The sequence below is a fragment of the Arvicola amphibius genome, chromosome 3 (genome assembly GCF_903992535.2).
Source record: "Arvicola amphibius chromosome 3, mArvAmp1.2, whole genome shotgun sequence".
Lineage (NCBI taxonomy): Eukaryota > Metazoa > Chordata > Mammalia > Rodentia > Cricetidae > Arvicola > Arvicola amphibius.
The window spans coordinates 91,124,228-91,146,990 of NC_052049.1; the positions used below are offsets into that span (position 1 = coordinate 91,124,228).

General features: G+C 39.8%; 1 protein-coding gene across 4 annotated transcripts in view; it reads left to right on the plus strand.

Moving 5' to 3' along the window:
* Positions 1–22,763, plus strand: part of Bbs9 (Bardet-Biedl syndrome 9) — a 424,274-nt gene that overhangs the window by 160,555 nt on the left and 240,956 nt on the right. For all 4 annotated transcript variants that reach the window (XM_038322510.2, XM_038322513.2, XM_038322511.2 and 1 more), the window contains exon 10: positions 15,421–15,599. In XM_038322510.2, the coding sequence (XP_038178438.1) occupies positions 15,421–15,599 (179 nt within the window). The remainder of the gene's footprint in view (positions 1–15,420; positions 15,600–22,763) is intronic.

Consider the following 22,763-nt stretch of genomic DNA (forward strand, 5'->3'; position numbering starts at 1 on the left):
GCTACATGGTGTCTCCCCAACTCCACCTTCTTTCTCTCAGCATTCAGTTTAGTTTTCCCCACCTAGCTCTACTCTTCCCTATCAAGCCAAGCAGATTCTTTATTCATTAACCAATAAAAGCAACACATATACAGAAGGATTTCCTACACCATGGGCTATTTATGAGATTGTTAAAAAAAAAACAAAATAAAAACTGTACCAGAACAGAATAGGATATAAGCCTTTTTATCTTTCTAATACATTATAATATGCTGTTTTTAAAAGAAATTTAAAATTTATTAGTACTGCTTTTGAAATGGGACCTTGTTATTTATAGCCTTCATTTATCTAGTTATTATATAGCCCAGGGTAGCCTCAAACTCACTCCTTTTGCCTCGTATACTTGCACAATTCTGGTGTTATATTGTATACCTCCACACCTTCCATGATGTTAATTAAAAAATTACTATTTTGAACTAATATCTTGTAACTACACAGTGGGTACTTACTGGGCAAGTGAAGAGTAGGGGAATGATAAATCTTTTTTTTCAGGCATGATGTAGAAACATGGAAAATGAGCAAATGTGTGGTTTCTCTTCACTTGAACCTTCCAGTGACCTTCCTATTGTGGGGTATAGTCTACAGTACTTGCCAGATAGTCAAAGCTCTTGTATTATATCACAAATAATAAAAACCCAGACACAGATATAGGGGTTAAAGCTGAAGATCAGAGAAGCAGAGCAGTAAGTCACTAGCGAGACCCTTTACTTCTACCAATGCTTAGACCGAAGGAGCAGTCCTCAGACGGCCTAGACTGCACTGTGTCTCCACCAAAGCTCAGACTCCACACTCCAGTGAGTTCCCCTCTCTTATCCTTTACTTTTCCTTCTTCACCCAGCCATATAGCTCCTGTCTCCACTTCCCTAGTGCTGTGATTAAAGATGTGTGACTCCCAAACACTAGGATTAAAGGTGTGAGCCCTTACTACCTGGATCTGTTTGTGTAGCCTAGGGTAGCCTTGAACTCACAGAGATCTGTCTGCCTGTCTCCCAAATCCTGGGATTAAAGGCATGTGCCCCCACTCCCTGACCTCTGGTGGTTTAGCTTTGCACTCTGATCTTTAGGCTTTATATGGACTCAGGGGTATAAATTATGTGAGATATATATATATATATATCATATATAATATAATATATATGACATATATATATAAGGGGGGAGGGATTAACTGGTGATCTGAAAAAATAATTGATTTTTGTGAGTTATTGTTTTTTAAAAAACTATGAGTGTTGATTCTTGTTTATTGATATATTAAACATTATATGAGAATATGATACTACCTCTGTTTAAAACAATTGTTATATTGACATTGTTTACTATATTACAATGTACATCTCTACCTCTGATACTATTTATATAATGACATTGTTTACTATATTACAATGTACATTTCTACCTCAAATATTATTTATGTAATGACCCTGTTTACATTTAAAAATCATTGTCTTCATTTATTGTACAGTTGTCTATTCTATTAGTCATAAAGTTACATAAATGTTAAAAATCATATGTTGGTCATATTTATATTTAGGACAATCAGGTTTTTTAGACACATAGAGGTTGTATTTAATATAGATAACATAATCTTCGACCTCTTTAAAGAGCTATAAAACATGGCCTTTAATCTAACCTAGAGTTTTATATTTATGAGACACAATCACTCCTGGCAACAATGCTCTACTCCCGAGAAAACGTTGAGCACCAAAGACACTCCACTGGGAGTTTGTCTTCTACTTGGCAAAACTGGCCTTGGGGCAAAAAAAAAGCCCATACCTCCATTAGGTTTTTTCAGGCCTCAGCCAAAGTTGGTTGCCTCAACATTGCTATCAAGACTTTGTATGGTTGCCCAGGTAGTCAATTGTCTCTGTCTTCTGTTACACATTTTAAAAGTTTCTCGTTTGTGCTTCCTGGTTGCTTTGGTAGTTTTACTCTCCTTCTCAGATCTTTGATGGGGTTTAAAGATTAGATAATGGTAGCTACCTTCTAGATTATTTAGACTTCCCAAAGTAGAGTGATTAAAAAATTTTTTTGTTATATACTCCTCGCCTGATATTGTTTACTTCTTGTAATTTTTATATGATCTGTTCCCGTTGTATATAATTGTATTTGGTTTCTAAATCTGTCTTATTTAGACAAAAGGGGGAGATGTTGGGGCAGCTGGCCCAATCCCTGCGTTCAGGGGCGTGGCTGCCCCAGGGAAGTAGGATACCCTTAAATAGGATCGGGGCGCCGGAAGGGGCATCGTTTTGCTCTCCCCCGCGTACCTTCTGCTCCGCTGGACCCTTGGTTCTGTAAGTTCCCTTATTTCCCCTTGTATTAAAAACTGATTAATTATAAAAGGACTATTCATGGTTATTCCCCTAACCCCTACACCGCCGGTACCGCCGGCCACTTGCCGTATATTTGCCGGTACAATCACATCTGTTCTCTTGTGTCCAACTTGACTGTTCTACTGTAGTGAGTTTATAAAGATCAGGTAGATTTTGGAACTTCGTCTCTTAGCCTCAGAGCTAAGATTATATCATAAGATTCACATGTGACTAAGCTTGATTATTGATTACATGCAAATTTTTCTCCACAGCACATGTCACAGTTGAATGCACAATATATTAATTAATTAATTAATTAATTAATTAATTATTTTGCCTATTGTTTTTCTCCCCTCCTTAGAGTCTTTGTGCCTTTTCTTCCCTGATATTCTCACTGTGGAACTATGCCTGCCACAATTTTGTTACTCAATAGATACTCATTGAGTGACTTGTTCTGGCTCTTAGTAAGACTGCTTTCTCTGAACATGCCACACTCTGGAGAGCTCTGTCTGGTGCCATACTCCCTCCTTCTCTAGTCCTTCTGTGTCATTTCCTGAAGGATGGGTTCTCACCCTCCCTGTCAGAGTTTGACGGTCTTCTCTTGTGTTTTCATAGACTCCCTTGACCACATGTCTGTACTGCCACTGCTCCCTCAGGGCTTTGATAGGAGCGCACAGAGCAGTTTGTATCTTCAGCCTCTAGAACGATATCTGGACGTAGGTGCTGGTTGATTTTTTACAGCGATGAAAGAAATCGTAGTGAGTCAAACCTAAACTCATTCTGTGTCCAAAGTAAAACATAGCCTCTTTTAAGAGTGACATCATTTTTTTTCTAGTTAGAAATTTCTTGTTTAGTCTGCAAATATAAATTAGTCGGATTTAATAGCCTTATGTAGACTGTAGTGAGTCTAATAAAAGAACAGGTTTGTCTGAGTCTTGATGCAAGAAATGTCCTTACTACAAAGGAATTTTGTTCGGTTCCATTTATGACCCTGTAATTTCTGCATTTTTTTGACTACTTGTTTTTGCAGAGGTTTCATGCTACTGTGATGTCTTTGGAAACTGGCCTTGGTTCCTCCAGTTTGCGTGTTCATTTCCTGGGCATTCTAATTACCACACCCTCCCTTAAATAACCCACATTCTTGATTATTAAGAGTAATGGTGGGTAGCAATAATAACTGAGTGTCATTTACCAAGCCTCAAATTGCACCTTAAAAATCATTAAAAATTTTTCCTTCCTTGGAAGTCAGCCTGGAAGAGCAATGAAAAACACCTTAGGAAATTTAGATTCTAGCCTTGCTTTCCTCCCAGCACAACACTTGTATTCAGTGTGAGCTGTGTGCATCAGACTACAGTAATAGGAAGCTTTTTCTGAGAAGTGGGCTATGCAGAGAAGGACCAACAGAGCGTAATTGTTTCTAAAAATTGAAAGCGTAACTTCCTTGGACACTACTTCAAAAAATTATTTCCAGTGTTTTTTTCTTAATGTCAGACTTATTTTTGTAAAGCAATGAGTGAGTGTGTTGTAAAAAGTAGGGGTAGACCAGATGGCTCAGTGGTAAAGCTCTTGTCTTATGGGCCTGATTTCCCTAGTTCAATCCCTAAAACCTATGTGAAGGAAAGAAAAGAACTCACTCTATAAGGTTGTCCTCTGACCTCTTCATGTATATCATGGTACTCACACGCCCAACCCCATACATACATTATACAAAAAATAATAGTATTAGTACATCAATAAGCATGATCATTCAAGTATCTTGGTGGTAAGATATAAAAGTCCTTTGTATATATGTCCAGGAATGATCTATTTGGATCATAAGATAGTTTTAATTAGTACTTGATAAATCTCCAGCCGCTGCTTTGTAAGTGGCCCTACCAGGTTATACTCCCTCTGGGAGTGAGTCAAGGTTCCTGTTTCCCTTGATAGCATGTAATTATGAATGCAATTACATAATGTAATTATGCCTGTGGGGTCTCTGTACATGCTAGAGCTGTCAGAGGGATGATCTACCTGAGACAAAGAAGAAAATCTGGTTCAACACAACTTAGCTTCTGTTTGCTCAAACTTCTAGAGTCTGACTTGGAGTTTATTTCTGACATATTTAAGCACAGCACAAACTTTGGAAAGAGGTTTCCTTGCAACAGTTATCACACAAAGCTTAGGACATGACTACATTGAACTCCTTTGCAAGGTACATGTCCTTTGCAAGTACCTGTGACTTCTTCCATAAGAATGAGTTCTTATGGAACGCATGAGAAACATTGCTCAGGGTAAGAGTCTAGGAAGGGAAGGTCTGGAATAAGCATAATTGTAGACTGTTTTGCAAAGTACACAGCACCTCTTTCATGAGAATTGATTCTATTGACTGAGAAACATATTCAGGAGTCTGGATAAACATAATAGTCTGGGGGTGTTCAGGTGAGGCCAGGCCCTACCGACAGCAAAAGATCACCAGGTTATTAACTACATCCAACCTCAGCCTTCTGAGTGGAAATCGGGTGTAAATTCCTTCCACTGACCGAGAAAAGCCTGCCAGTTTAACTTTCCTGGTTTCTGCAGTGCTGTCTGGGAGCATGAGGGACCCTATGCTTTCTATGGTTGTCTTTTGTTTTTTATTGATGGCCTCTGACAGGGTTGAGGTAGTGTGAATCTAGACTTACCCAGGACAACAGCCTCTGAAGCATCATTTTAATTACTTTCATTGATGTTGGGAGACTTGCCAACTACGGGTAGCACCATTCCCTGGATTTGGGATCCTCACCTGTGTAAGAGTGGAGAAACAACATGGAGCACTAGCCTGCTCATATTAAGTCATTGCTTTGTGCTCTCGATGGTAGATATGACCACTTCCTTCAGTTTCCTGTTGCCTTTCCCACAGCGATGGACTGTAACCTGGAATTATTAGCCAAGTAAACCTTTTCTACCTTAAGTTGCTTTGCTCAGGAGAATTATAGCAGCAAGAAAGGAAAGTAAAACAAGAACTTCCAAAGTTGTTTTAATTTTATTTTTCTTGATGACTGAAGAGAGTGACTGAAGAGTTCCAGCAGCAGGCATGGTTTCTGTATGGTTGAGCATGCCTACAGTTCCATTAGGCAGCTATTGGTTAGTAACAAGGTTTTCGTGCCACTCTGCAACACTACTGCACCCTCGGACATGGTTTCGTGGTGCATAGGCAGCAGAGCTGGGTAGGATGTTTGGTTATTTCCCTCCCTTGGAAGTTCCTCACTAGCCTGAGATTACCCTACACTTTGATTTTTTTTTGGCTGAGTTGTCTCGATCTCTCATTAGTGTGTGTGTGTGTGTGTGTGTGTGTGTGTGTGTGTGTGTATGTCGATTTGTCATAATACCACTTTGTAAATTAGATGTGGGTAGAGTCATACTTCTTGGGGCCTTGAAGAGTCTTGTGAAGGAGTTGGTTTTCATTCTGTGTGCCAGTGGAGGACTATAGACTGATGTAAGCATTCTGCCTTCCATGCTGGGAAGGTACAATAGGCACTAAGGTAGTGTTAATACCAAAGATGCGAGGAGAAAACCACCCATCCAAATCATCATGACCAAATTAATTAAAGCAAACAATTAATTAAAGCAAGCTTTTTGACTCTTGTACACGGACTGCCTCCCCTGAAGGTGGAGTTCAAGAGGTCAAGATTGGATGTGAGGAAGACAAGGCTTTTATAGTTCAGGAGCAGGAGGTTTCCAAATGGGGGATTTGGTGGGCAAAATAGGTGGGGTTATAGGAGCAGAATTTAAGCATAATAAGTTAGACCCTCCTGAAACAAAAAATGCATGCTGGGTGGGCATAGCAAGGTAGTCTTAACAACAGGCAGTCACAACAAGGTACTCGTAGGGAGTCCTATAACCTTCGGAAACAAAGGTAGGTTGCAAAGGGTTAGAAACAACTTTCAAAACAAAGGCATGATTGCCATTCCTCGAACAGGCAGTAGGGAACCATTTGTAGTTAAGGTTACAGGTAGGACATAGTCCAATCCTTGAGAAACAGAGGTTTAATCATAACCAGGAATGAACCTTGTTTGTCTTTACTATAAGATGACTTTTAAGCCTCAGAGGGAGGCAGGCTGGTTCTTCAATAACAGCAGAGCGACTGGATAGTAGCTGTTAGTTAGGGAAGAAATATGTGTACTTATTCCAGGTGTGTAATAGTGGATTTGGTGACAACTTAGACCTTAGACATATCAAAAGTACTGTCAGCAATATTTGCTGTGGTTTGTATTCAGAAGGTTTATGTGCTTGTGTCTAGACTTTGTTATAGGTCTTCCTGGAGGTTCACAAGCTATGTCAAGTACTGAGATTGAGTTGGTTCCCTGGGGCTAGGGTCCAGGCTTGCCTCTGTCCTCCTTCCTGGGTTTGACTAATCTGTTTCTAAGGAGTCTGTGTGTAATCTGAGGCCTGTCTTTTGTACTCTTGTGAAGCCTTGGTTAACTCCTTCACACAAGGCCACAGGACCTTCTGAGCCATTGTATCTGCCAGATGGTACTACAATTGCCATTTAAAATACAAACATGGTTTCCCTTCTACCTTGGCCAATTTTTTTTTATAGGGCAAGGATCGGATCTTGTTCTTCTTGCCTCTGTTGTATAGTGGATTTTAATATGTGTGTTTTAAATGAATGGTAATAGACTCAATACTGTTCATATGCCCAGGCCAGTCCTCTGGGCTGAGGATTGTTCACAGGGGCTGGCTGTGATGAGGACTTCCTTACAGTATGTGCTGATTTCCTGGGGTGCTGCAAAAATCCGGGTTTAAAGGTTTTTTTGCTATGTCTTACTTTATATAGTAATAAAACCCAGCTGCTGGCAAATAGATAGCGTGTTTTACATAAAACTGTTCTGGAGAAGAGCCAGAACCCATGTGCATTCTTTTAATTTCTAAAAATCATTAATTATTTATGTGTTGTACCAAGTGAAGGAAGCTGTTTGTTTGCTCAGTTGTGAACGAAACGCCCCGTCTCCGGTGTTGTCCTTCCGTACAGTACCTTTGTAAGCCTGAGAGAAGGGGAGAAAGGCTTTGAAGGTGTCGCTAAGTAGCTGATTCCAGTTCAGTTTCTGACAGGGGAAAAGAGAGCTTATTTTTACTTGAAAAGAAATAAAAATTTCCTCAAAATTTGTATATAAGTATAAACACACCAGAATAAATTATGACTACCCGGTAGATATGGTTGTCATCCTGCTAGCAGTTAGTGTTTTATTCACAGCTTATATTCAGCATTTATGTTTTTGCGCTCGGTAATCTCTTCTCACTACTCTTCTTCTGGGTCTGTCTGCAGTGCTCAGGCTAGAACCCAGGGGCCCACGTACGTTAGGAACCCGCTCTCCGTTGTTCTACACAGCTTGAAGACACAGCTGGGTGGCTCTTCAGCGTGGATTGTCCATGTTTGAAAACCCATTTCACCCTTATCCTCTGGGTCGTTTTTGAATTTTCTTACTAACTATAGAAGCAGATTACTGTGTATTACAGTAGAATTTCTCAGGCTTAGATACATTTTTCTAAGATGTTTTCTGAAAGGATTTTAACAAAATTTAAAAGTCAAAAGTAGTGAAAAATCAGCTTCATTCTCAGCAAAAGATCTGCTGTGTTATTAAAGTCTCTGACAACAGGAGTCCTTATCGAACATAGCCTCACACAAGTGTTTACAGAGGTGACCAAACTTAGAGGACAAGCCAAAATATACATTTCTTTGATTTTGAATTTTTCTCATCTGCTTACTGACTATATCCTTAATATAAATTTAAAACCTATTTCTTTGCTATGAGTGTGTGCGTGCTTATATATCTGCAATGGCACTTACATGGAGGTCTGTCTAAGGACAGCTTGCAGGAGTCTCTCTGTGTCCACATTGCTGAGGTAGGGTGTCTCTCGTTTCTGTTGCTATGCCGTGTGCTCCTGGTTGGTTCTTTCACTCCCTTTGAAGTCTGCGGGGTGGTGGATGCATAGCAGCACCTTAGGCTGCTGTCTGGGTTCCCAGGCTGGAACCCGGGTGGTCAGGCATACATAGCAAGTGCTTCAGCTCCCTGAGCCCTCTCCCAACCCTCTAAGTCTGTGCTGTCTTCATTTCCTTGATTTTTTTTCCCTGTTGGGATATAATCTTACTGTTTTGTAAGAGTTCTTTTTATGTATTAAGTTCTATATATAACTTTTTTTATTAAAAATTTCCGCCTCCTCCCCGCCTCCTATTTACCTCCCCCCCCCCCCTTCACTCCCCCTTCCTCTACTGTCCAAAGAGCAGTAAGGGTTCCCTGCCCTGTGGGAAGTCCAAGTTCCTCCCCCCTCCATCCAGGTCTAGGAAGGTGAGCATCCAAACAGGCTAGGTCCCCCCAAAGCCAGTATATGTAGTAGGATCAAAATCCAGTGCCATTGTCCTTAGCTTCTCAGCAGCCCTCATTGTCCACCATGTTCAGGGAGTCCTGTTTTATCCCATGCTTTTTCAGTCCCAGTCCAGCTGGCCTTGGTGAGCTCCAATTAGATCAACCCCACCATCTCGGTGGGTGGGTGCACTCCTTGCGGTCCTGACTTCCTTGCTCATGTTCTCCCTCCTTCTGCTCCTCATTTGGACCTTGGGAGCTCAGTCCGGTGCTCCAATGTGGGGCTCTGTCTCTATCTCCATCCATCGCCAGATGAAGGTTCTATGGTGATATGCAAGATATTCATCAGTATGGCTATAGGATCTGGCCATTTCCGGCTCCCTCTCCTCTGCTGCCCAAGTAATTAGCTGGGGGCATCTCCCTGGACAGCTGGGAACCCCTCTAGAGTCAAGTCTCTTGCCAACCCTAAAATGGCTCCCTTAATTGAGATATATACTTCCCTGCTCCCATATCCACCCTTCCTGTATCCCAACCATCCCATTCCCCCAAGCTCTCCCCCTCCTCCCCTTCTTTTGTTTGTTTTTTGAGACAGTTTCTCTGTATAAGAGTCCTAGCTGTCCTGGAACTCACTCTGTAGACCAGGCTGGCCTTGGACTCACAGAGATCCACCTGCCTCTGTCTCCCGAATGCTAGGATTAAAGGTGTGCCCATTATGTCTGCCTATAAAATTGCTTTGATAGTTCAAAAGTAATTTAGTAATTGAACAGCATGCAAGTCTCAACCTAAAAATTAAGTATTTTTAGGTTGGCTGCAGTTGTTTTTCAAAACTGACTATCTGTATGTATCTGTGTTTGTTCTTTTGAGACTGGGTCTCACTGTGTAACTTGCTTGGTTTGACTCCTGCTGTGTAGACAGATCTGGGCTTACACAGCAATCCCATGCTTCTGCATCTACTTTGTCAGCAGTGGTGGGAGTCTAAGCGGCTGTTAAACATGCAGCAACTCTAAATTTTTATTTGATTTCATTTAGAGATTCTTTAGTTTTTAGCCTACTGTTTCCTTCCAGCAAATGCTCCTCCCATCTCAAAGGAAGATAAATATTTTTATAGTCTCATATTTGAAAATTTAATATTAAAATCCATCTGGAGTTTGAGTTTAATGCGCTTTAAGGGCAGGGATTGTCTATGGAACGAGGGACTCATTTTCAGATTCTTGAACTCAATTCTTGTTTGGTTTCATGTTCTATGGCTAAAATCACAGAGTGATTGATTATCCCGGGGATGTCACATCTCTGACCTTGACCCTTCATGAAGTCCACTAACATGCTGATTTGTATCAAGAATTATTTTGTCGGTGTTAATGTTGCTTTTCAGTTGGAAGTAATTGAACATATAGTGCTGCATTTACCTTCTGGCCCCTTTCAGCCTGAAAGTCTATCATTCAGAGGTCCTGTTCTTGTCACCTGTGTCACCACATAGGACCACACTGTTATGTAAAATACCCATTAAGTAGAAATAGAAAAAACACATTGATAATTTTATAGTTAATTGGAATTAATGTTAGAAATCATATGTGCAAATGCAAATATATATTTAATTTTTTCACTGTATAAAATTGCCAAATGATTATATTTAATTTGTAATTGTATATGCCTGGGTCAAAGTCTTTGCCTATTGTAGGTATTTTATTCAGAAATTCTATTGATGAACACTAGAGTTTTAAAACTTGTCTTAGCATCTTTTTGAAATAAAATAATGATAAATGAATTTATCTACAGCTTAAATTTCTCTTATTTGATCTAAATTATATCCAGTGTTTCTGATGGGATTCAATAAAAGGTAAATCACCCCAGTAGTTACTGGACTTTCTTTAGATATCAATATATTCTGCTGGTATTTCGGTCAGGTCTTTCTGTGAGACAAGACCTAGCTCTTCTCTCTTCTGTTTTGATATCAATTGTAAGTAAAGAATAAATTTTGTGAAGCTAAAGACATGCATATATTCTTCATTTTTTAACTCAGAAACTGAATGGTTTTCTGAATAATTCTCTTACATCTAAGTTGGCAACTGCTTTTTATTTAAACATTGGAACAAACTGGTTTATTTTTCTATAAATGAACACTTTTTTTGAAATTTGCTGAATTTCAGAACATATTTAATTAGCAGTATTGGAATGTGAGAGAAACTTTAAACTATCTAATGTAACGTGTAATACACTTGAATAAGGAGGAATGCCTTTCTCATACCTTGCCAGCTCTCCTGCTTTGTGGGCCACTGGGAGGTTAAGAGAGCTGGGAGTGTCTATTTGAAGTCAGAGAAGGGTGGCTTTTGCCTTGTCTTAGGGCTCCAGCCAACCACTGACCTTTTCGCATCAGGAAAGTTTTGAGGACTCAGGTTTCTGGACCTTCCAGGACTTGAGTAAAGGAGAACAGAAGTCACAACTTAGAGGAGAATGACTTCTCCCTCTGGACACGCTTGGAGGCTGTAAGTTGGGATTTTGTCAACCTTTTAGGTGGCTTCAGTGGGCTGCCAGGAAAGACACAGCCCCACAGGCACCGTGGGTTTCCATTTCACTTTAGGAGACTAATTCATTTGGTGAGGCGGATGAAAGAAACAATTCCTGCAAATGGATTTTGAGGAGTACCGTCTCTCACCATCTTCTTTAGAGATGAGCAACTTCGGGAGGACTTCTCGGGGTTGGCTGGGCTATAGAGTAGCAGTCAGTGTTAGAACCCAGGCTCTCCTGGTCTCAGCTTCACTGTCACTTAACACCAGGGTAGCTCTTACTTCTGTGAAGCCATGCCACAGGGTCTGTGGCACTCACTGTAATGGGCCCCAGAGAAGGGACAGTGTGTACAGGATGTAGGGATATTGTAGATTGTGTTGACTGTTTTGTCTTTTTGAGACAGTCTCACTGTGTAGCCCAAGTCGGTCTGGAACTCAAATTTCTCTCACCGCAACTTCTTGAGTGTTGGAATTATAGGTGCTCACCCTCACATCTAGCTGGACTGTTGTGTTTCTGGTCAGCAGTGAGTGAGTGATTGCTGGGGTCGTTTTTTTGAGAAAGACTGATATTTTCAACCCAGTTGAGCTTTTACATTAGCAGCATGACTGTTTGCAATGGCCACAGCCCTGGAGAGATTTAAAGTTATTTCTTCTGAGTTTAGTAGATCTCTCTCTCTCTCTCTCTCTCTCTCTCTCTCTCTCTCTCTCTCTCTCTCTCTCTCTCTCTCTCTCTCTCCTTCTGATTAATAGCTCTCTCTAAGGACTCTTCATTAAGAACAATTACAAGCAATTGATAAATCTACAATGCAACCCCTACGTGTAAGGCTCGGGGCGATTATGGAATTGGGCGTGGAATATTGTAAGAGCCAGAGGACTAGGATTCCTTTACTAGATAGTGTTTCGTAGCATAAACAGGGAGAATGTGCTCATGAAACCCCAACATATAGTTGCCTAACCAAGATCTATATAATAGAAACAGCAGTTGATACACCAGTGTGGATGGGGGAAGTATCACAGGGTCATACCCTGGATGAAGAGCAACAGGATACCAATGGTTACTAAGAGCTAAGAGTGGGAGAATCAATCTCTTAAAAAGAGACAAGCTCTCTGATAAGCTATCCAACCCCAAGAGGTCAGTCCTGAACACATGTGTCACTCACATGTACAGATGAGTAACACTAAAAGAACTCAAGAGAGTGTGTGTGTGCGCGTGCGTGCGTGTGTGTGTAACAATAATAATTGAAGAGGTCATGAATTTGAGGGGAAGTGTGGGGGTTCACGGGAACTATTGCAGTGGGTGATGGAGGGGTGGAAACGATATAAATATACGACTAATGTATGAAATTCTAAAGAAAAATAAAAAAATTAAATCCAGAAAAAACAGTGGTAAATAGTGCCAAAACAACATGGTGTACTGGAGAGGTGGATCAGTGGTTAAGAACACTGGTTGTTCTTCCAGAAGATCTGGGTTTGATTCCCAGTACCCATGTGGTGGCTCAGAACCATCTAAGTTCAGGTCCAGGGGATCCAGCTCCCTCTTCTGTTCTCCAAAGGCACCAGATATGCTCATGGTGCATAGACATATGTGCAGGCAAAACACTCATACACATGAAATAATAATAATAATAGTAATAATAATAATAGTAATAATACTCAAAATAGCTTGGTACTGGCAGAAACCAGATATATAGGTTAGCAGAATAGAACAGAGATCCTGTTATAAACCCATATAGCTATAGCCTCTTGGATTTTGACAGAGATGCTAAAAATACCCATTGATTGAGAAAAGCATGCCTCTTCAAATGTGTCATTGGAAAAATGGGATATCCATGTGTAGAATAAAAATAGATCCCTTATCTCACCCTGTGTAAAGGTCAACTCCTAGGGAATTAAAGATGTTAATGGAAGACTAGAAACACTCTAACTACTGGGGAAGAAGTAGGAAAACAGTTCAAGATAGAGTAATGGGCAAGGACTTTCTTGGTAAGACTCCAGTCACTCAGGAATAAGCCCAAAAAGTGACAAATGGGATCTCATGAAATTAAAAAGTTTCTGTATGTCAAAGACAACAATTGAGTGAAGAGATAGATGACATGCTAGGAGAGAATCTTTGCTAGCTATGTATCTGACAGAGGAAAACGTCTAAAACACACAAAGAAGGGAAACAAAGCGAAACGGAATAATCACATCAGTAAAGAGGCCAATAAAATGAGCAGATGGTTCTCAAAATATGAAATACAAATGTTCAATACATATTTCCACTTCATTACTTCAGAATGCAAATCAAAATTACTTCATTGCTTTAGATCACAAATCAAAATTGCTTAGATTCCATCCTACCCTAGTCAGAATGGTAGTTACTAAGAAACATAACCAATGCTGCCAAACGTGTAGACAACAGGGAAGCCTGTGTGCTGCTGGTAGGAAGGTAAACTAGTGTACTGCTACGGACATTGGTTTGGTGGCTTCTCAATAAACTAAAGACAGACTTACCACATGACTTGACTTATCCGAAGGATTCCAAGCCAGTGCACCGCAGAGACATTGGCACCAGTGTTTATTGCCACACTGTTCACAACAACTAACTTCTGGAGCCACATGCATGTTCAGCAGCAGCAGAATGTAAAGGCAGACATGGTAGTCCATGTACAACAGAGCTTTTCCAGCCGAGAAGAAGGAAGTCATGTCACTTGCAGGGAAACGGTTGCAAGAGCAAGGCAAACCATAGTAAGCCAATTGTCTTAAAAGACAAATGTATGTTTTCTTCTCATTTACCATTCCTAGATTTTATATAAATACATACAATCTGGTGTGTATATGTGATATGAAAACAGGAGTAAAATTATTTAGGGGAACAAATGGGGACTAAGAGGAGAAGGGGCAGGAAGCAAGCAGATGGTTGAGGATGTCAGGGGAAATATGCCCCACATATGGCAATATATGTATGAACATTTAAAACAACAAAAGGCAAAATATTTTATTAGATCATAGACCAGTGTATAACATATAGCAAAACCTAAATGAATTCATATATAAACACCAAATGATTTAGGACAATGTTGATTTTTTTTTCTGCAAATACCAAGGAGCAAGCAAATTTAGTATTTCTTTTGACTTATTTTTATAGTGTATTAAGAAAAATATGTAATTTTAATTTCTAAACATTGCATAGTAAAATCAGCCAGAATGTATATATTACAGGTAAGTTTTAGAGAGAACCAGAGATAACAGAGCCTGAGAAGAAGTGAAAACTGTCTTCATCTGTTCTTTGCTGTTATCACAGATTTCCAAAGACTGAGTGCTTTAGTTAGGAAGGAAAAGGATTTGACTTATGCTTGTGGAGATTCAGGAGTCTGAGATTTGGGGTGAAGTTTCAGGACATGGAAGGCAAGAAAGGGAAGGAGGAAGAGAGGGAGGGAGGGAGGGAGGAAGAGAGACTGACAGGGGAGTTCCTTTTCTCTAAGATCTTTCATAATCAGACTTAATCTGAGAGGCGAAACACTCATGTCCTAATGACTTGTTTGAGTGTCATGTTCAAGTGGAAACAGACAGTGAGGAAAAGGAATTATAGGAGTCAGAATAGTGATGGAGAAAGACCTATTGCAAGGACAGTGGCCTTTTCTGTCTAGGAATGGGGAGAGAAGAAAGGAACAAATCAGAGAATTCCTTGGGTAGGAGTGTGTGTTTAGGAAGCCTTGAGGGGCCCCATGTGGAACGAATTAGTTCTAAGAATCCAGAGAAGGAAGGGAGGAGAGAACATTTCTATCTTCAAGACTTCTTATCAGTTCTCCAGTGACCTTGCTGTGGCTGTCCAAGACTTGAAGTCACTTCACGGCTGTCCTGGCCTTGGGGTCACTTCACGGCTGTCCCATCTTGGGGTCATGCCTTATTCCTTCTCTCCAGCTAGTCTCATGTCTTGCTCCATTGTTGCAAGTGGAATTCCCATACTGGATATGATATCGACGAGTGGCACCTGTATTGCGGATCAGTATCCAATATCAGACAACCGTGTAATTAGATTCCTTTGATAGTCAGTATAGTACATTTTAATGTTTATCCCACTTCTGTAATATATCTTAACACTGGGCATACATCTGTAAATATAGATGCTGTTTAAAACATTAAAACTGAGTCTTTGAAATAAACCTATCCTTATACTTATTTTTTTTTTTTTTGGTATGTAAAGCTGAATGTTTTCTCTCAAGGTTGATAATCTAACCATGTCTTGTGTTCTCTTGCACCTTACAGTGACTTGAAGGGAGTGATAGTGACCCTCAGTGATGACGGTCACCTGCAGTGTTCATATCTGGGGACAGACCCTTCTTTGTTCCAAGCTCCAAAAGTTGAATCAAGAGAGCTCAACTACGACGAACTTGATGTGGAGCTGAAAGAGCTCCAGAGAATCATCAAAGATGTAAAGTCACAAGGTATCCCATTGTAGTTTGTATTGTATAATTTTAATGTTAATTATAAAATTCACCTTATGTTGTATATGGTATTGTTTTATAATTATTAGTTAAATTTCTCTCCCAGGCTTAGTTCAAGAGACTTTGAATAAAGCATTGCTCTTTAGCACACAAGGTCCTTGAGTGGACTTTGTGTAGGTGGCTGCTGAGAACTAGTCTTGAAGCTAATACTTGTTAATGTGTCCCAGGGACAGCTTTATCTAGACTGTAAGTATTTTGCTTTCTTGGCAAAGGCGAAGTAGTTCTTAGTGATTTTAGGCTGTGAGATGAACACCGAAGCTTACAGTCAATTATTAACTTACAGTATCCTTGGTTTCACTTGCTTCTTTGAAAAGAAATCCAAGTAGTACATGAATTGCCACTTTGTTACTCAAAATGTAGTAATTTGCAGCTTAGATGGTGTAATTTATGCTTGGAGTTAATTAGCCGTCCAAATGGAGTGTAGCCTGGGATACTCTGATTTCTAATGACGCAGGGACTGGTGATATTTCCAGTTCCCAAGTTTTGAGTAACTCAATGTTATTTTATGTCGGGACTCACAAGGGTGTAATTTTATTGTAAATTAACAGGAGAAACAAAACACCAACCCTGCAGCTCGTGTTGGACATGTGAAAATCATTACTTTAAGTTCCCCTTTCAGGGTCAGGTAGAAGTGTTTTCTTAATGAGAAAAAATATGGACCATTTTCACATAAAAGAAACGTTAAAACAAGTAGGAATAATAAAAGAAACGGAGCATCAAAAGCCAAGCAAAGCAATGGAGCCAATCTTAATCCTGGTCCGTTTGCTTCACTAGGTTTATGTATTTTTTGATCTCTATTGCCAGGATTATATTCCTCTGGTTTTTAGGAATTGAGATGATATATTAAAATAGGAATATTACAAGTAAAGATGTTATACTTTGGCTTCACACGTTCTTCTAGAACGTTTTCAGAGTAAACCATTGAAATGGAATATTTAAAGGGACTTGTCAGCACTGCCTTTTCAGGTGGGAAGTGATGGGAATGGATGCATCAGGCTGCAGTATGCAGATTTACCTTCTCAGTCTTGATGCTAGTGTTTTGGAGGATGAATGGAATTACAGTTTTTGTCATTTTAGGGTATAATTGGGAAAGATTTTTTATATATATATATATAAACATTTATATATATAACATTTATATATATAACATTTATATATATGAAACATGAAGTTTCTCAAGTTCATTAAATAATGTGGGTTTTTTTCAAAATTTTTGTCTTGTGATTTTTGTCATTCCACAAGCAATGGCTAAGGGTAGTTTAATTAACATGAATTATATAAATTGTTCAAGAAGTCCCTTATAGCCAATCATTATCTCCTGGTAGTCATAGTGATGCCCTTAAATGGAAAGGCTTTGATACTTTGTTTGCCATTTCCTTGGTCTTTTTGTAGATCTTGAAGTACTTCTATTAAATATAGCATTTTATTTTTTGATAATTTCACACATGAGTCCTGCATTTATATCAGTTTCTACTCTTTTTCACCATCCAGCTATTCCCTGCTCTCCCACTCTTCAAGTCCATGACCTTTCTCCTTTCAATATTATTGTTACTACACACAGACACACAGACGCACAGACACACAGACGCCCTGGCACACATACACAGGCACACACACATGTGCATAAATGCAGCCTGCCAAGCCCATTTAGTATTGCTCAAATGTGTTTGTGCTTAGGGCTGACTTATTGGGATTGGGTCACCCACCACAGGGCGTGTCCCTGGAGAGGACTGTTTCTCTCAGCAGCCTTTGATTGACTGGAGCTCTTTACCTAGGGGCAGGCCTCGTGAGATTTTCCTAGCTATGTTGGCATGTTATCTGTTGGTATCTTTGTGCAGTCCTGTTTAGGGGACTATTGTTTAGCCTTCATGGGTGCAGCTTCCCTGTGGTATGCCAAAAACACTGTCTAGCTGCGGACACCTCAGTCCTCTGCTTCCCACAGTTGAAACTTCTCTCCCACAGTCCCTGCTAGCTTTAGGGGTCGAGTTGCAGACATAGCAGTTGGCATTGGGCTCATGGTAGTTGTTGTCTGCATTTTTCCCAGCTGTGGATTTCTGTGATGGTCTCCACTACAAAAAAAAAAACAAAAAAAAAAAAAAAACAAACAAACAAAAAAAAAGCTTCGTTGATGAGTGAAAGTTATACTTATTTGTGATTTAGGGATACGGTTTTGGACACAATTAGAAATAATACTGTCTTAGCAAGGTGGCAGTCATAGGCTCTCCCTTGGGCTCCGTGACCTCACCAGCCATAGGGAGCTGCCCGGGTTTACAGCACCAGGCACAATTGCCTCCTATTGAGCACATCTTCAGTCCAAGTATTTGGCTCTTGGATCTAGGTGCCATATTGCATTCCTGGGGACCTCTTGCTGCACTGACCCTTGTGGTTTGTAAGTCTTACAGCTAGGAAGGACTGTTGATTATTGTTTATCTTGGCAACTTGTTTAGCACCTTAAGACACAATAGGAGTCAGTCCTCCTGGAGGAGGCTTCCAGATGGTTCCAGCTAAATTCTTCCTCGTCTTGTGTCTGGCGTATGTGATGTCTTCATCACTAAGAAATAGTGTCTTACTTTCAAGTTCTGGAAGGCAGTCCAGGGCCATGGTGGTAAACTTTTTCTGTCTTCATACTTTTAAACTCCCACAGCTCAGGAGAGGCTTTCCTCTCCCATGCCTGGCATGGCTTTTTGCTAGAGCATCTGCAGTTCCTGCGGCCAGCATCATCACCACAATTGGTCTGACGCCATCCAAATTGTATATACATGTATGCACACATTTACATTTATTACATATTTATTTTCATGTCAGGAGAAAGCCATAGCTTTTTCAAATATCCGTAGTATTATCTACCACCCCCATAGTGCCCACCTTTCTAACCCCCTAGTTTAACCATGGCTCCCGTTTCTCTACTTCCCCCTGGCAGCACCTGCACCCTCTATCCCCTCTCTCTAGAGCCGGCCACTGTCTGCCGTGATGCCTTTTATCTTATGGTTACCATGACTACTCTAGATTATATTACTTAAGCTAGGAATGCAACCACAGACTTTGATGAAAGTTAATTTTTTACATAACCTCAGCGTTCTGTTAATGTTTGAACTTCTCTGTACTTTTGTGCTACTGTTGTTCGGTTTTATTTCTTAAAAAAAAAAAAAAACCAAAGAGAAAGTTTTAAGAAATAGAAGATTTTTCTTTATTTATTTTGCTTTATTTTATTTCCAGACATAAAGAATATTTAGTATTCTGTTCCTTTGTGAAAGTTTGATATCCCTGTTCACCTAAATACTTTTAATGATAGCAAATGACAAATGACACATTATTTCATTATAGATCATGAAAAGCCAGGATGCTGAAGTTCTGGATGACCTCATTATTCATTTTAATGATACTTTTGTACAGTGGCATTTTAAAAAATAAATTTGTTAAATAAATATTTAAAAATGAAAAAAGTTGTTTCATACAATATGTTTTGATCCCAGTTTTCTCTCCCCCATCTCCTTCCACATCCTCTTCTTATCTCTACCCAACTCCATGCCTTCTTTCTCTCTCTCATTACAAAAACAAATAGGCAAATACAAAAGCCAGCAAACCATAATGAAAAACAAAAACAAAGCAAAGAAAAACAATATGAGAATCACACACACATACACACACTCTGAAACCCATAAAAACACAGAATTGGAAACCATAATATACAAAAAATACCAGTAAAAGATGCCCAAACAAAGAAATATGAGACAAAAATTTCTACAAAAATACTATTGAGTTCATTTTGTATTGGCTGTCTTCAGCTAGGCGTGGGGTTTGCCCTTAAGTTTATATACCCAGTGAGACTCCATTGGAGAAAACTGTTTCCTTTGCAAGTGGTTGTCAATTGAACACAGCTTTTTGGTTAGGGCTGGGAGCTTGTGTCTACTTCTCCCTCTTGGTATTGGGACTTCATCTGGCTTGGACTCGTGTGGACCCTCTTCATGCTACCACAGCACCCTGACCATGCTGCCAGAGTCTCTGTGAATTCATATGTGTGTCAGTCACGTTGTGTCTGGAAGACTCTGTTTCCTTGGCATCTTCCATTTTCTCTGGCTCTATGATCACTCTGCCTCCTCTTCCGCATTGCTCCCTGAGCCCTGACGGTAGGGGTTTGATGAAGGCATCCTTTAACTTAAAAAATGTGCATTGTTTTACAGCCTATATTCCATACTTAAAGCTTTTTTTCTAAGAAGGGGCTGCGGTAAAACCTACAGCTAATGTAAAGGAAATATTTTGTTGCACACATGGTGTATATGTCTACTGTAATAAAATTTTTTGAAGCTGATTTTATGTGTGTAACTTATATCAGGAATATATGTTACAAGCATGAAATTATAGCAATATTTTCTATGCATGTGGTGAAACTTTTGGAATTCAGAGTGCTAGTGTGAATTCTGCCAAGTGTTTCCATGAGGAAGAGTCACCAATGTCTTTCAGTGGGAACTTTCAAGAGACAGAGTTCCCTTATGACATAAGCACCTGATCACACATTCTTTACCTAACGTACCCATGAAGCCCTGGGTGTGGCATAATAAGAGAGGTACGGACAGTGTGCTTTCAGGCAAGTATAGAGTGCAAACAGACATGGGCAAGACAAATATGTCTATATCCCATTTGGAATATGTGTGGGCCAGTTTACTTGATGCTGTCTCCAAGGGCTAGGAACAGTTGAGTTTGGTTTGTGCATTCCCGGTGGTGTGTGGGTACATGGGACAGAGGGCCAGATACAGCAGCTCAGACAGCAGAGAGAGGTCTGTTTGTTTCTCATGGAAAAGAAGCCAGGTAGTCGGCGGTACAGGGTTGGCGCCACAGTTCTTCAGGAGTTATGATCCTTCTATTCCAGAGCATGTCTTGGTTCGGGAATGCTTCTGGAACTTCTGCCTCACATCTGCAGCCAAGTCAGCCCCCAAAGGAGCTTTCCTGGAAGCCACACCCTGACAAGCTTTTATCTAAATGGTTCTTCCAATCTGCAAAACAGGCCGGCCAGTTTAGTGGGGTTTGCTGACGGCTGTTCTGAACAAAATTGAGCTTATTTAGTGAAGAAGCGAAGACTGGTTCTTAAATGGCCAACAGATTGCCTTTTAGATTCTTAATAGGTCTAGAATGTCCTTTCCAGACTTTGCTGTAGTAACAGAGCCACCTCATGGTGTTTAGGACATCCTGCCATGAGACACCTGAGTTGGCGGTGTTTCCCTTGTGCCCCTGTTTTCAATCCTCCATCCTCAGTGCACTGATCTTCCCTTTTAGAGATCCTGGGAGCCATAGATGCTCCAGGCATTGTGTGGAGATAGAGTTTCCAGACAAGAAGGCCGCTCTTCAGAATCCCCCTTTTAGGGAGAAACAGCTTTCATAAAAGCCTATGTCTCCCCTGCCCAGCCCCAATACCATCAGTGATGATTTTAAGAGCTGTGTTCACACCCAAAACAACTACCATGATTAAATTTAACCCGGGAGCCAGGAGAGGAACCTTTTTCTGTATGAAGTTGAACACTTCCACAAAAATAGTGCTTGGCCACAAAGAGAAACAAGGGAAGAGCGGATGTTAGCTTCTCAGTCAATTATCTGATATGTATGTACTTGTATGTACATATATCTATTACTTAAAATACATTATTTAAGCACATATACGTTTGAATATACATAAATATGCATGTATTTTATTCATATGTATAAATATTATTTGTTTCTTATTTAGAATAACTTGCTTTTTGTAATATTTCTTTGTGCAACATAAACATTGAAAATTAGGGCAATAGTGTGAATTGTTAGTCTACTTTCTGTTATTACAAAAGGCTTTCGGCTAAGTATTTATGAAGGAAAGTTTTATTCAGTTAACAGTTGTAAGAGATTCAAGAGCATGAATCCAAGCCAGGCTTGTGTTTAGTAATTAATACTGCAGATAAATTGGCATTGTGTAGGGGCAGAAGTGTGTGTGAGGGAAAATGTACACCATAAACCAGGGACACAGGAAGAAGAGGGGGCTAGGTCTGCCCTGTTTATAACAAGCCTCTGTGAGAACTAACTGGGGTCACAGGAATGATGCATCCGTTTCTTCTGAAGGCAGTGCCCTCAGTAACTGAAGGATCTCCTACCTTTAAAGATCCTGCCATTCCTTAACACTGTAGAACCTGAGACCAAGTTTCAAAGAGATGGACTTTGAGGGACACAGTCAAACCCTAGCTAAACCATATGTATGTGTTTGTGCTACGTGCATGTGGTAAATGTATGTGTTTGTGATATATGTATGTGTATTGGTATATGTATATATGTGTGTGTGGGTATCTGTATGTGTATATGGTATATGTATGTGTTTGTGGTATATGTATGTATATTGGTATATGTATATATATGTGTGTGTGTATCTGTATGTGTATATGGTATATGTATGTGTTTGTGGTATATGTATGTATATTGGTATATGTATATATGTGGGAGGTATCTGTATGTGTATATGGTATATGTATGTGTATTGGTATATGTATATATGTGGGGGGTATCTGTATGTGTATATGGTGTATGTATGTATATTGATATATGTATATGTGTGTGTGGGTATCTGTATGTGTATATGGTATATGTATTGGTATATATATATGTCGGGGGTATCTGTATGTGTATATGGTGTATGTATGTGGTAAAATAGTTCAGACATCGCTGAAAGGATAAACATGGAAAGCAAATCTCTTTGACCATAGAACCTAGTTCCAGTCTTTGGCTACAAGCTTTATTGAGTTTTGAGGATTTCTTAAAAATATGAAGTCTTATGAATATCTTTTACACAAATAAGCTCATGTTAGATGTACATCTTGCTGTTTAAAATATTAAGAGGTATATCTGAGTTATTTCATGTCAGTTTACATGGGTTAATGAAATTCTTACTGTTCTGGACCTTTGGATAAAATGAACATTCATATTGTATTTAATCATCTTATAAAGATACATAGACATACATAAGTCATTTTAGATTTTATCAATTATTAATACCAGAGCCCCTCCTTGAGTGTGCATGTGCATGGTGAGTTCTTGAGTGTGCATGTGCATGGTGAGTTCTTGAGTGTGCATGTGCACGGTGAGTTCTTG